This window comes from Xenopus laevis, chromosome 5L (assembly GCF_017654675.1).
Source record: "Xenopus laevis strain J_2021 chromosome 5L, Xenopus_laevis_v10.1, whole genome shotgun sequence".
Lineage (NCBI taxonomy): Eukaryota > Metazoa > Chordata > Amphibia > Anura > Pipidae > Xenopus > Xenopus laevis.
The window spans coordinates 108880122-108895675 of NC_054379.1; the positions used below are offsets into that span (position 1 = coordinate 108880122).

The 15554-nt window shown below is 35.8% G+C and overlaps 1 protein-coding gene and 1 long non-coding RNA gene across 2 annotated transcripts in view; both read left to right on the forward strand.

Moving 5' to 3' along the window:
- Positions 1 to 15554, forward strand: part of LOC108705319 (serine-rich adhesin for platelets-like) — a 33065-nt gene that overhangs the window by 11399 nt on the left and 6112 nt on the right. The window contains exons 6-15 of the mRNA XM_041563778.1: positions 300 to 1067; positions 1229 to 1354; positions 4168 to 4365; positions 5683 to 5805; positions 6591 to 6724; positions 8787 to 8957; positions 9915 to 10106; positions 10261 to 10394; positions 14355 to 14473; positions 14711 to 14929. Coding sequence (XP_041419712.1) covers positions 300 to 1067; positions 1229 to 1354; positions 4168 to 4365; positions 5683 to 5805; positions 6591 to 6724; positions 8787 to 8957; positions 9915 to 10106; positions 10261 to 10394; positions 14355 to 14473; positions 14711 to 14929 — 2184 coding nt within the window. The remainder of the gene's footprint in view (positions 1 to 299; positions 1068 to 1228; positions 1355 to 4167; positions 4366 to 5682; positions 5806 to 6590; positions 6725 to 8786; positions 8958 to 9914; positions 10107 to 10260; positions 10395 to 14354; positions 14474 to 14710; positions 14930 to 15554) is intronic.
- Positions 1239 to 5189, forward strand: LOC121393788. The gene is made up of 3 exons (XR_005961358.1): positions 1239 to 1354; positions 4168 to 4365; positions 5083 to 5189. It is a non-coding gene; the product is annotated as an uncharacterized LOC121393788 (long non-coding RNA).

The following is a 15554-nucleotide window of genomic DNA, read 5'->3' on the forward strand; positions in this document are numbered from 1 at the left end:
TACTAGTTCTTTGCCCTCAATGGTAACTTCAGAAACTGGAGAAGCCAGCTCTAGAACAATATCTAGGCCAAAAGCAAGTTCCACCAGCGAAAATGAGTCAACGTCTTTCTATTCATCCACAGACAACTTACCTACAGCTACATTCATAACACTAACAAGCTCCCCTGCCTCATCATCATCCAATAGTTATTTGCCTTCAATTGTAACATCTAAAAAAGGAGAAACCAACTCTAACTCTGTATCAGATCTTACAAGTTCTATTTCTGAAAGTGAATTAACCTCTGTCATGCCATACACAGAATCTTCAGCGACATCCACACCTCTAGCAAGCACCCCTGACTCATCATCTTCTACTAGTTCTTTGCTCTCAATGGTAACTTCTGAAATGGGAGAAACCAGCCCAAGAACAGTTTCTTGGCCTACAGTAAGTTCAGCCATAGAAAGTGAGTCAACTACTGCCTCTTCATCCACAGAGTCTTCACCTGCAGCAACATCCACTCCACTATCAAGCACCCATGGCTTATTATCATCTACTAGTTTTTCGCCTTCAGTGGTCACTTCTGAAACAGGAGAAACCAGCTCTAGAACAGTTTCTGGGCCAACAGCAAGTTCTACCATAGAAAGTGATTCAACCTCTGTCTCTTCATCCACAGACTCTTCACCTACAGCGCCATCCACACCAGTAACAAGCACATCTGCTTTATCATCATCAACTAGTTCTTTGCTTTCAGTGGTGACATCTGAAAAAGGACATACTAGCTCTAACTCATTATTGGCGCCAACAACAAGTTCTGCTGCTGGAGGCAAGTTAACCTCTGCCTCTTCATACATAGAATTTTCAGCTACATCCACACCACTAAAAAGCACCCCTGACTCTTCATTGTCTGCTATTTCTTTGATCTCTATCATGACTTTTGAAACAGGAGAAACAAACTCTTACTCTGTGCCCATCAGCACATCATTGTCTTCATCATCTACTTTATCCAGTACTACTTCATCTGCCCACAGTAGTAGCATGTTAGCAGAGCCTTCAACATCTTCAATGATGCATTTTGAAATAATACAAGGTACTTCTTCCTTTTTTAAAGTGCTTGGCTATCCCTGTTCCTATAAATGATAGTGTGCAGTGTCAGTTTTTCAAAACTGCTCATGTAATATGTCTTCATAGATTATAGTGCATAATGCAGATTATAATGAATTTAAGAAGAATGTATTTCTATTTTTCTAGATACATCATCTACAACATCAAGAGAATTACCTCCAAATAATATAGCTACTTTACCCACTACTGTGGCTAGTGCACTTACAACTACTAAACCAAATAATATCACTTCCACAAATGTGACAGATAAAGGTAAAATATGACATACTTAAACAACGGTCAGAAACTTAAAGCTGAGGGAGAATGTCTTTCACACAGTAGTTCTACCAAGTTGCTGCAAAAATGTATTTAATGTACTGTCGCTTACTAGATGTTTAGGAAAAATATTATGTGCAGTGCATAAGAGTTTCTAGATTTTTGTTTATTTTGTTTATTCTTTTAATTCAGTCTTGCTATACTGTTCTGTGTTAGAGCAATTATCAATTTCTCATATATATAGTTTTCGATAATACAATGGAATATAGCTATTCAAAAATGATTATTCTTATTGTACTTATAATGTACTAATGAGTATTTAAATACTTTTTTGTTGTATATATACAATATATATATATATATATATATATATATTATATATATATATATCTCTAGAGCATAGGGTGCCGACACTGCACGTGTATCGGTATACGGTGTATACAAAGGTACAATGGAAGCTCGCACTCATAGGTCTTCTCAGCACTCTGAGAAAGGCTATGGACCTAGCCAAAATGTTAGTCGTATTTTTGTTGAAATAAAATCCTTTTTTCCACTTTAAGACCTGTGAGTGCGAGCTTCCATTGTACCTTTACACACATATATATATATATATATATATATGAGCTGTGGCACACACTTACTGGAGCAAGGACCCAGGTGCTATTCAGAGAAAAAATTGTATATCCATATAGATTTATTGGATCGACGTTTTCGGTCCACATCTTGATAAAGGTCCCTGTGTGGACAGAAACTATAATAAATTACGTTTTATTTTGACAAATCCCAGTGTGCTTCAGCTTTCTATATATATATATATATATATATATATATATATATATATATATTATATATATATATATATTTATTTATTTATAGCTAGCCAACCAATTATCCCTTCATGCATGCATTTTCCTGCAACATGAAAAAAGGCAATCATGACTACTTAAAATCATGCATGCTACTCTAATACCCAAGTGTCATATAATCCTTTTATATGAATTTATACTAGACTAAGGTGCATATATACAGATATGTAAAATGGCAAAAAGGCAATCCCCTACAAAATTGTTTTTTAAAATTATTTTGTTGGAAATGCTGTGTCCATGGTGACTTGTCTCATGACCCATTGCCAAAAATGTTTTTTATTTATGGTTTTTATATTTATAAAATGATGAAAAATTGTGTCAGTAATTAAATAGATTCATATTGCTTTTTAAAAAAACAAAAAAAAAACAATCACTATAACATTTCATTTGCTGTAAACCGGAAGGTTCATTTAAAACAAGTAAAACTGTTTGCAGCTATATTTAAAGGTTGTTGCTAAAATAAAAAATGTAATGTAACCCTTTCGACACCCCTTTGTTGGTGTACTCCACGTGTGGCGCTTACTTGATGGCACGGGACAAACCTGAGACACTCCACAGTGGTATGGGGAGAGACTGGGTTCCTGGCACTTACTAGCGAATTGCCTCCACCTAGTGGGATCCGGGAATGCACCTACGGGTGGCCCCACTAGGAATACAGTAATAACACACACACACAGCATTGGTTAACTTAAATAACTGTTTATCTAAAATAAATGGGCACCTAATACAGGCAGCACTCCTAACTGGTGGCAATAGGGCCTCACTAAATGACTTACTAGCGCAAACTGTCTAGCTAACTATGGAAAATCTTAGTCCTTTATTGTCTTTTAATAAACAGTCTCTGTATTTTCAGTGCCTCTTTTGGGTACTGTCCATTTAACCAGGATACTCACAAATCCTCTTCAGATACTTTAGAGCTTTCTTCAGGTGAATCCAGCATCTGTATTTCCAGGAACAGTATGTGGCTTTCCTGTGCCAGCCTGATCCAAATGAATGCTTCTGGTGCAGCCTCTCAGCTCTCTGGGCCCACCAGCAGCTCTCTGGCCTCTTTCTCTGTCCACCATGCCGCTTTCTATGCCAGGCTCTCTTCTTTTGCCAGTATCTGTGACTTCCTTTTCCTGCCAGCCACTCACTAGCTGCTGTGTCACTTCCTACTGCACTGAACAGCTGGTTGCTAGGTAATAGCTTACAGCACACAGACACAGGCTCTGTGCTTGATCTCTGCTTACAGGGATAAGTGCAAGTGTTTTGCACTAATTCCTTACAGTAAGATGCTCACACTGTATAAAAATAGCATTTGTATTTAGGGTTGTCTTTAACTACATGTCCATTGAAGTGAGCTTACCTCCAACAGTGAAGCCAACACAAGTAATTAACCTTAAGTCCACCCTAAACATATTAATGCATTAGAATCAGTGGTTGCCACTATTAGCGAAGTAGTAATATCTCAATGTCAAATATTCATATTGTATGAATATATGAATACCATCAAATTATTATTTAAATTCTGTTTTTCCCAAAACGTGTGATGTTGAGAAATTACAGATGAATTAGAGTTCTAAATCCAAAACCATTTTTTCAAAAGTAATTTTGTCACTGCTATACCATGTTGCATAAAGAGTAATTTTTTTTTACAATTTCTGATTCCCCTCCACATAAAACTATGATATTTAAATAGAACACCTTTGATTCATATTGGCATAGCTCCCCCACTGTAATAAAAAAAATAGGGACTCAACAATTATCTAAATAAATATTAGTGCTATTCCTGCAATCTGTTTATTTATGTTTTGCTCTGATTCAAAAGCAAATTGCTCTAGGATAACCATGTTCTTCATCAATGGCAAAAATATATTTTAATTATTGTAAGCAAAAATTACATTTTCAGTTTTCAATGGCTTTTGTCTGCAAAATAATCTTTTATGTCATATATTTTCATACTAGGAATAACACCATCTAACACGCTAAAAACAACAACGTCAGCATCAATGGCATCATCTATACACGCTGATATGTCTACTGCTTCGACTTCTACACTGGCTAAAACGTCTTCATTCTCTCAAGAAATAAATTCTTTTACAGATATGTCTACAAAAACAAATAATACCACTACTTTAAAGGAGTCTAATTTTACGAAAAAAGGTACATTATATCCTGTTTTTAGCATCTTTTTAAATGAAGTTGCAGGGATTCTAGGGGACAAAGGTGATTTTCTAAGTGCAACAAATGTGTTGCTGAATTAGATTTTCAATGTCTCACATATGACAATTCAAAAACCAAGTACTCTGTATTGATGGAATAGATAGCTTCTTCTGGCAATGTCAGAGTGGCTAACAGAACCTGCAGCTATTGTAGGAAGCACATGAAAATATGAGTGCAGCATTTCCTGGAAAATCTACAGTGCCCCCAAAGAATTACATTTTATTGATAACAACATAGTAACAAGGCTTCATTATTCCTTCTAGCCAGTTGGGTTGGCACTTTTCATCTTTTTGAGAATTTTCTAAAAAGCAAGTGATTGTAGATTTGTTTTTTTCATTGTACCCAAATTTATTAATTGGTCCAAATACTGTTGTACTCTTAAACTGGCCACGCATGGGCAACATTTTTACATAATTTTGCTTTGTACCAATTCAGTGCATGGGTAAATCTTACTTTACATGATTGATCACACAAATTGCACTATGAAGGAGTGGGCACAAGTAATTTAGACTGGATTATGACCCTTTACCCTACCATAAGGCCAGTTTTCGAACTAGACTTTGATCAGTCAAACAACCCACATGGGGACCCAAGCAAAGCCTTACTATTTAGTTGTGAATCATAAAACTGCTTAAAATAACCTTCTATGTCTTGCAGATATATATCAATGTCTAAGCAGCCCCTGTGTTAATGGAGCCACATGCACTAGTATGGAGAACTCTTTCTTTTGTCTTTGCCTTCCTGGATATACTGGAAAATTGTGTCAAATTGGTAAGTTAAAAGCACCCCAAATTTCCCAGTTTTAACATTTAAAAGGATTATTTTCAGCATATTGACTACTTATTGTAGTATCATAAAATGATTTTGAGAAAGAAAAACTACAATGTCGTAATTAAAACCCTGTGGCAGTGTAAACTTTTGTTTTAATATTTTAGATATTGATGACTGTGCTAATAATCCTTGTTGGAATGGAGGAATCTGCATAGACAGAGTTAACAGTTTTTTCTGCCAATGTCAGAAGGGGTGGCAGGGCAACAACTGTAGCCAAGGTTAGTAGAGCAAAGATGGCAGATGACCTTGTGGAAATATTTTTTAATACTAACAGTGCTACGTTTCAGCTGCACTAAAAACACAATAAGATATCATACAACACTTCTCTAATGCTTTAAGGATTTCAGAAATAAAAGATCATGTACTAACAGCCTTACCACTATTTTTCATCCATTTATTTTTTCATCCATGCAATTCTTCTTCTAGATGTGAATGAATGTTCTCTGGGTTCCAGTAATTGTGATCCTAATGCTGTATGCATCAATACTTTGGGCTCATACACTTGTAGCTGTACAGAAGGATATAAGGGAAATGGCTTTAACTGCAAAGGTAAATATATGCCACTTCATTTGCATGGACCTGTTTTCAACTCCTTGCCATGCCATCAACTAAACTCCTTGCCATGCCATCAACTAAATACAATTAAGTATTTAATGCAACTCTCTGAACTGAAAAGCTAACAAATATTTACAACATTTACCAATATCTGCCATATCCAGGTGTAAACATGCCGATATATTAATATATGAATTATTATTTCGAAGTTCTTGTAATGGTTGATATTATATACTGTTAAAATTGAGGTACAGTAGGCAACTCCAGCATACTAGATAACAGGCAATGAAAAAAATAACCTTTCTTTATCCTATATGTCTATTAACTATGCTCATTTGAGAGCATTAAAGTTAGATTTAGTCACAGCAAATTCAGGAATGAATACATGGTAAAATGATCTCCATACTTTGATTTCATGAGCAGAAAAGATCGAGAAAACATTTCTTGTTTGAGATTTAATTTCTAATTTAAAACATATTTTAAAAGTCACGGCAGAGCTATTTTTTGTTCTTTCCCTTTCCCTTTTTGCTATTAAGATGGGTTATTTGTGCTTTATTTGTATTTAATAGCAATTGCTTGTATTCAGTGTAATTTGTAATACACAACATAATCTGTATGCATCTTGTATTTACTGACATGTAGTATGAACACACATATTGCTTTAATTTTATATTTTCTGGTTTACTCGTTATGCTTGTAAGGCTGAAACAGTAAAACTGACTGATATTTAAATTGTACAATTTGAAATAGCAGTATTAACATTTATTTCCCTCACCTAGAAATACGCCTGTTCCCTTATGGCCCTGCAACCAAAGATGAAAAAGCAACTAAAAATTCTAAAGACTTCTTTTCTCCATTAATCAGTATTTCTATAGGATTCCCATTTGAGTCTGCATTCTACAATAAGCTTTATGTAAGTATACATAACAAGTTGTTCTTCAAGCTGCTGGTGGTACAGCAAGAGTACAGTATATATTAGGAATGTGCCAAATCCACTATTTTGGGATTCAACTGAATCCCGACTCCTTTGTGAAAGAGTCAGCCCAATACTGAACGGAATCTGAACCATAATTTGCATTTTCAAATTTGGGTCCAGATGTCTAAAGAGAGCCCTGAGCACAGTGTGTGTGGTTATAATTGTTTTTACTTCTTTGTGTGATGAAAAGGATCCAGTTCATGCCAGGCTTGTGGATTCTGCTGAATCCGAGTACTGCTGAAAAAGGCAGAATTCCAGACTGAATATCCTTGATTTGGTGCATCCCTAATATATCCAAGACCAAGAACAGCACTCCTAGGATGTAAAGAATTGACAAACAAAAAGTATAAATGCACAAAAAGAAAGGTTTATTACTCAACATTTTAGTCTCACACAGAGACCTTCATTTGATAAATACAAGTTTTTTTCTGTAAGACCCTGTTTATGCAACAGTTTTTTTTTGTATCTATATCTATCTTTATCTACAGTCCATAAATCTTTTGGTTCTGTACATTACCACAATGAAGTTTAATTGAAACAACTTATATGCAGTTGAACTGCAGACTTTCAGCTTTAATTCAGTAGGTTGAACAAAAAGATTGTATAAAAGCCTTTTTTTACACAATCAATTAATTTCAGGAGCTCATAAGTAATTAGACAAATTAAAAAACTGAAAATAAAATGTTCATTTCTAATACTTGGTTGTAAACTGTTTGCTGGAAATGGCAGCCTGAAGTATTGAACTCATGGACATCACCAGATACTGGGTTTCCTTCTTTTAATGCTCTGCCAGGCCTTTACTGCAGCAGCTTTCAGTTGCTGTTTGGTTGTGGGCCTTTCTGTCCGAAGTTTAGTCTTCAATAAGTGAAATGCATGCTCAATTGGGTTTAGATCAGGTGACTGACTTGGCTATTCAAGAATATTCCACTTCTTTGCTTTAATAAACTCCTGGGTTGCTTTGGCTGTATGTTTTGTGTCATTGTCCATCTGTATTATGAAATGCCTACCAATCAATTTGACTGCACCTTAGAATTAATTTGACTGCTACTGTCCTGTGTCACATCACTGATAAACACTAGTGTCCCAGTGCCACTGGCAGCCATGCATGCCCAAGCGATCACACTGCCTCCGCCATGTTTTATAGATGATGCGGTATGCTTTTGAGCATGAGCTGTTCCACACCTTCTCCATACTTTTTTCTTGCCATCATTCTGGTATAGGTTGATCTTGGTTTCATCTGTCCAAAGAATGTTTTTACAGAACTGTGCTGGCTTTTTTTTAAGTCTAAACTAACCTTTCTATTCTTGATGCTTATGAGTGGCTTGCCCCTTGCAGTGCACCCTCTGTATATACCTTCATGCAATCTTCTCTTTATGGTAGACTTGGATATTGATACACCTACCTCCTGGAGAGTGTTGTTCACTTGTTTGGCACTTGTTTGGCTGTGTGATGGGGTTTCTCTTCACCATGGAAATGATTATGTGATCATCCACCACGGTTGTCTTTCGTGGACGTCCAGGTCTTTTTGCGTTGTTGAGTTCACCAGCGTTTTCTTTCTCAGGATGTACCAAACTGTAGATTTTGCCACTCCTAATATTGTAGCAAATTTCTCGTATGGGTTTTTTTCTGTTTTTGCAGCTTAAGGATGGCTTGTTTCACCTGCATGGAGAGCTCCTTTGACTGCATGTTGTCTGTTCACAGCAAAATCATCCACATACAAGCACCCCCCCACTCAAATCAACTACAGGGATTTTATCTGCTTTATTGATAATGACTTAATGAAGGAATTGCCCACACCTGGCCATGAAATAGCCTTTGAGTCAATTGTCCAATTACTTTTGAGTGTGTGGTTGTTCATGCTACAATAAACACTTTTAAAAAAAAAAGTTTTTCACTTTAAACTCGGTGTTGCTGGTCTTCCCTATAGCATGTGGAACCTAAAAAAATAACATAATTTACCTTATGCTTTAACATTGTAACTTTCCTTTGCATTTGACAGTTCACAGACAATGGAGTCATCATATTCAAGCGAAATCTTTATGATAGTGCTTATGTATTGAGTTATCCATATACAAGTTTCCAAAGCAGCGACACTTTCACACCGCCAATGATAGCAGCTTTCTGGGCTGATGCAGACTTTTCAGGAGGCATTGGGGAGCTGTATTATAAGGTATAATTAAATACCCTTTTCTTATATCGTATTTGTCCCTTACCTTTCCCATTTCACAAGGAAAATTGGTTAAACATTTGTAGCATGTCAAATAAAATCTAAAATGAGTGTAAGGTTTTTATTTTGAAAATGGAAAGATAATAACCTTTTTCTCATATCATTTTTTTTCTAGATTATTATATATAAGAATACTTTAAAAGGTGCTGACTTTAATTTCTGTTTAATACAATTAAAATTAAGAAATTAAGTGCATCATATACACATATGCATAAAGGTAGACCACATGTTTAATAATCAAGCTCTTACAGTAGGTACATTCTCATCCTTTTTAAAAATAAGTTAGTACTCATATCATGGTGTTTTATAAATGTAGCAGTAATGTTGTAGTATTCATTGGTAGTTATAATCTTGTCTGTATACAATAAAATAGTTTTAGAAGGAAAAAACAAAGAACAGCCTATAATTGAACAACACTTCAATATTAAATTAAAGAATTAGTAAAACCCCCAAAAAATAAAGTGTTTATACTATATAAATATAATGTATAGTTAGCCTACATTGTTAAAAATTGTTTTGCTTCAGAAACACACATTATCCATAGGGGCAAACATTTAATTTGAACCAAAAGGCACTCATGTCACTGCAGAGTGCTTTAACAAAGTGATAAAGAAAATATGTTTTTAAAATTTGATATCGATATATATACAGAAATAGCATTAATGCTAGACTACAATAGCTTAGACTACAATAATGAAACAGCAGTTGGTTAACAAGAATGGGACAGGTGAAATATATGGGATGCTTAGCTAAACTGTCACAATAGATTTAACAATAAATATGGTTTTCCAGACAGTATTTATTCTGAAATTTATTGTCTATCACATGTCATGTAACTACAATAAATGCAGCTGTTCTTATGCAAACAAAGTAAAAATTCCTGCTGTGTTCCTGTTCCAGGTGTATGATTTCCATTCTTCAATGTCAGATGAAAACTTTAAAAATTCATTAGAGAAAGCAATTAATGCCTATTTTAGCTCTTCTCTGGATAAGCAATTTAATGCTCTTTGGGCCTTGAAAATAACATGGGAAAATGTTCTCCCCAGCACTTTGTACAATACAAATAGATACTGGAACACTCAAAGCAACTATGTGAGTATGACTGTCATTCAAGAGCACCCCTGTATTTCCATTATAAGAGCACCATAAGATTATTAAGACTTCACGAAATTGTCTAAGGATTTTTTTTTTTTCTGCTCCATAAAGTTTTTTTATTCCTATTTGAATATTTGCATTTTGTTTTCAGACTAATACTTACCAAGCAGTTTTGGCTACTGATGGTGTTTATTCTTTCATTTTGATCCTATTTGAGGATGGTGGCATGAACTGGAGATACAATGCCCTCTCAACTATACATCTGCCAAAAATGGGCTATTTCAGGTAATGTTTCTGTACAGGACAGTCTAACAAGAAAAAGTGAAATAAAACTGTTATTGGAGTCCTAAAAACCTACTTGTATAGGTTCTCAGATTATCAGGTGGTTGATATGAGTGTAATTAAAGGTAATCGTGTAATATTACAGTATTATAATACAAATAAAATAATCAGTCACCAAGTACTTTCATGACCATATCAAGGCACTGTCCTCAATACTAAGATGGTACATTGTACTTTACAATACATACAATAGCATTAGTGACCTAGATCTGATTGGTTGCTATGGTCAACATCACAATGATATTTGTCTCCAATGTTTTTACACAGCATGATAAATAGCCCCCTAAAGTGTATAGGTAGCTGTTTGAAAAACAAAAGGATAAAGGCAGTATGAGGTTTGGATGACTGGTTATATTGTACATCTGAGATGTATCCCTGAATTAACCTTATTATGAAGACCAAGACATGATGTAGTATGTAATCTGTTCATAATGATATAATGGATAATATAATGTAATCTGTGCTCTATGACATGAAGTGTTAATATAACATGAAACATGTAAAGCTACCTCTTCTTTTACATAAATATATTTCAACTTTGATTTTTGCATGCCAGTTTGGAGGACTGCTCGTTGAGTGCTTGCTCTCACAAAAATGGTTTTGTACCTATACATGCATGAATTTCTTCAATTAAATTCTAATAATTATCCTGATACAAGCTACAATCATAAAACTGTACACAATTGTAAATTAGTCTGAGAATTTGTCCTATTGGTAGATAGCAAGGACCAAGCTTGAGAGCCCAGGTTCCAAAATGTACACAAAGAACTATATTGTAGAGACTCAAAGGCTCATTCATTAAAAGTAAGTGCAGTGATAGGTGCCATAATTGTGCCCATTATCACACCATACACTGTATAGCCTGTAGCTTTTTATTCAGCACCTCCCCAGTTTGAAATTTTAGCAATCTGGCTGCTTGGGTCCAAATTACCCCAGCAATCATGCATTGCTTTAAATTAGAGACTTGGATATGAATAGAAGAGACTCCATTTAATCCAATTATTTCAAATGTCTTAAAACTGATTTCCTTTTACTCTATAATAATAAAACTAATTCATCCTTATTGGAAACATAACCAGTCTATTCGGTTTTAATGTGTACATAATTTTCTAGTAGACTTAAGGTTTGCAGATCGAAATTATGGAAAGATTAATTATTCGTAAAAAACCCAGGTCCCGAATATTCTGGATAACAGGTCCCAAACCTGTACTGGTACAGAATAGTACATTATAGTCCACAGCATCATGAATTATTCCTGTTTTATACACATACAGTATGTGCACGTTGCAAGGGATATATACTGTAGATCAGGGATCCCCAACCTTTTGAACTCGTGAGCAGCATTCAGAAGCAAAAGGAGTTGGGGAGCAACACTAGCATGAAAAATGTTCTTGGGGTGCCAAGTAAGTGCTGTGATTGGCCATTTGGTAGCCCCTATGTGGATTGTCAACCTACATTGAGACTCTGTTTGGCAGTACATCTGGTTTTTATGAAACCAAAACTTGACTCCAAGCTTGAAATTCAAAAATAATCATCTGCTTTGAGGCCACTGAGAGCAACATCCAAGGGGTTGGAGAGCAACATGTTGCTCACGAGCTACTGGTTGGGGACCACTGCTGTAGATGATACTTATGTAATCTAAAGTGGAGCTAGGGCAGGCAAGGAAATAAATGCCTAATAAATATACTTGTTAGTATATTCCACTTGTAAGCAAGGAACGTCGTTGCAAAGCAAAGCCTTTTTGGTTCAATAGAAGCGTTGGTGTTGAAGTGGGTAAGAAAAGACGTGCTTTTAAGGCTTTCAAGTTAGCTGGTACAGCCGAAACATTTATAAGGTACAAGGAAGCCAATAAATCATGCAAAGAAGCTATAAGGCAAGCTAAAATTGCTATAGAAAAGGATATTGCAGCAAGCAGTAAAAAAAATCCAAAATTATTTTTTAAATATGTTAATAGTAAAAAAATGAAGCAGGAAGGGGTGGGACCCTTACTATCAGAGGGGGGTCAGCTGGTTGATGAAAACAAAATAAAAGCGCAGATTCTGAACTCATATTTTTCATCTGTCTACACAAATGAGGAACCAGTAAGTGAAGGTTTCCTTCTTAACAGTCCCAATTCTAGTAATACAACTAATGATGCATGGTTCACACATGTAGAAATTCAAAAGAGACTTGAACATGTTAAGATTAACAAAGGTCCAGGGCCAGATGGTATTCATCCCAGGGTAATTAGCGAGCTTAGCTCTGTGATTGCCAAACCTCTTTACTTAATTTTTCAGGATTCATTGAGATCTGGCATAGTGCAGAGAGACTGGCGAATTGCTAATGTGGTGCCTCTATTCAAAAAAGGATCCTGTTCTGAGCCTCAAAACTATAGGCCAGTTAGTCTGACATCAGTGGTAGGAAAGCTTTTCGAAGGGTTAATAAAGGATAAGATACTGGACTTCATAGCAAATCATAATACTATGAGTTTGTGCCAGCATGGTTTTATGCATAATAGATCTTGCCAGACTAACTTAATTTCTTTTTACGAGAATGTAAGTAGAGACCTCGATTCTGGGATGGCAGTGGATGTGATTTACTTAGACTTTGCTAAAGCATTTGATACAGTGCCACACAAAAGGTTACTGGTTAAATTAAGGAATGTTGGCCTGGAACATAGTATTTGTACCTGGATAGAGAACTGGCTAAAAGATAGACTACAAAGAGTGGTGGTAAATGGAACATTTTCTAATTGGACCAGTTTTGTTAGTGGAGTACCGCAGGGCTCTGTACTAGGTCCCTTGCTTTTCAACTTGTTTATTAATGACGTGGAGGTGGGCATTGAAAGAACTGTTTCTATTTTTGCAGATGATACTAAATTGTGCAGAACTATAGGTTCCATGCAGGATGCTGCTACTTTGCAAAGTGATTTTTCTAAACTGGAAAACTGGGCAGCAAACTGGAAAATGTGGTTCAATGTTGATAAATGCAAGGTTATGCACTTTGGCAAAAATAATATAAATGCAAGTTATACACTAAATGGCAATGTGTTGGGAGTTTCCTTAAATGAAAAGGATCTAGGGGTCTTTGTAGATAACACGTTGTCTAATTCTGGGCAGTGTCATTCTGTGGCTACTAAAGCAAATAAAGTTCTGTCTTGCATAAAAAAGGGCATTAACTCGAGGGATGAAAACATAATTATGCCTCTTTATAGGTCCCTGGTAAGGCCTCATCTGGAGTATGCAGTTCAGTTTTGGACTCCAGTCCTTAAGAGGGATATAAATGAGCTGGAGAGAGTGCAGAGACGTGCAACTAAATTGGTTAGAGGGACGGAAGACTTAAATTATGAGGGTAGACTGTCAAGGAGGGGTTGTTTTCTCTGGAAAAAAGGCGCTTGCGAGGGGACATGATTACACTTTACAAGTACATTAGAGGACATTATAGACAAATAGCAGGGGACCTTTTTACCCATAAAGTGGATCACTGTACCAGAGGCTTTAGACTAGAAGAAAAGAACTTTCATTTGAAGCAACGTAGAGGGTTCTTCACAGTCAGGACAGTGAGGTTGTGGAATGCACTGCCGGGTGATGTTGTGATGGCTGATTCAGTTAATGCCTTTAAGAATGGCTTGGATGATTTTTTGGACAGACATAATATCAAAGGCTATTGTGATACTAAACTCTATAGTTAGTATAGGTATGGGTATATAGAATTTTAATTAAAAGTAGGGAGGGGTGTTTGTATGGATGCTGGGTTTTCATTTGGAGGGGTTGAACTTGATGGACTTTGTCTTTTTTCAACCCAATTTAACTATGTAACTATGTAACTAACTATGTAAGTTAATTTTCAGATCAGATAACAATTTTTTTTTTACAAATACTGTGTGCATTGCTTTGTATATAAAAATGATTTTTGTCTCTTTAGTGGTATTCCCAGCCCAAATAACACCAACAACTTTCCAGCATTTAATGACCCACAGACAGAGCCATCTGTAAGCATAGAGCACAGATACACCCCAGATCAATTCAGTGGCTACAACACAGGTAAGTCACAGGAAATTCTGGATGTTTAGTCAAAAGTAAGATTTTAGTTAGATTTTACAACAGGTAAAAAGCGAGAAAGAGAAAAATGTAGTCAAAAAGAAGACTGAATTTTCTAATTTTCAGGACACAGATAGTTAGCATTTTAGTCACAAAGGCTATAAGAAACACAATCTCTCTAAAAATCAGCATGCGTTTTATATATGATGTATTGATGGATAATCTGTGTACTATCTACAGGAAAGAAAGGTCAGTGGGCCTACCGTCTGGACACTAACTCTCAGAGCAATATTAGTCCAAGAATTCAATGTCTTAACTGGTACTTTAAAGAGCCAACTCTACCCTCAATAAACGAAGCACCCTCCTGCCCATGCACATATAAACAAGCAAGATTTGACCCAGCGTTTATTGATGGGCTTAATCTTTTCAAGTATGGTTTTAAGATGAAAAGTTTGGCAGGTAAGACACCTGGACTTCCAACTTACATTTTTAGTTTAATAATGTTAAATGTGAAGGAAAGGTCAATAACCTGATACTCTTCTCATAGAGCACCATGGAGTTATCTTCCCCCTGCTCATGCTTTCTTCCTTGCTGTGGTTGCACATTAAAAAATGTTAAACATGTGATATTGTATGGTTGGTACTTACTGGCACTCTGTAATTTACTGCCACAGCTAGAATAGCACAAAAGGTTAGAAGTGTTCTGGTTCACAGCAAGGTTCTATTGCTGTGATGAAGCCCTGATTTAGTAGCCACACCTAATGGTCACTTAGGGGTAAAATGACCCCACCAAAGTATGTTAGACCTCTTCTAGCTGAATAAACAAATAGTGTACAATTTGTAAATAATGCACTGCTCAAAAACTATGGCAGCTGATAACAGCTATGAAAGATCTTATTGGTTATTGTTGTAACACAATTTTGGGCAATGTAGGCCAACAGGGTCAACAACCAGCTAGTATACTAGAGCATCGGTTACACTTAACTCTTAACAATTAAGGCTGGGCCTTCGCAAAGTGGAAACAGAAGCATGGTGTAGTGCAAATACAACTCCCACAGGCTACTGTATATAAACTGAATAAATCA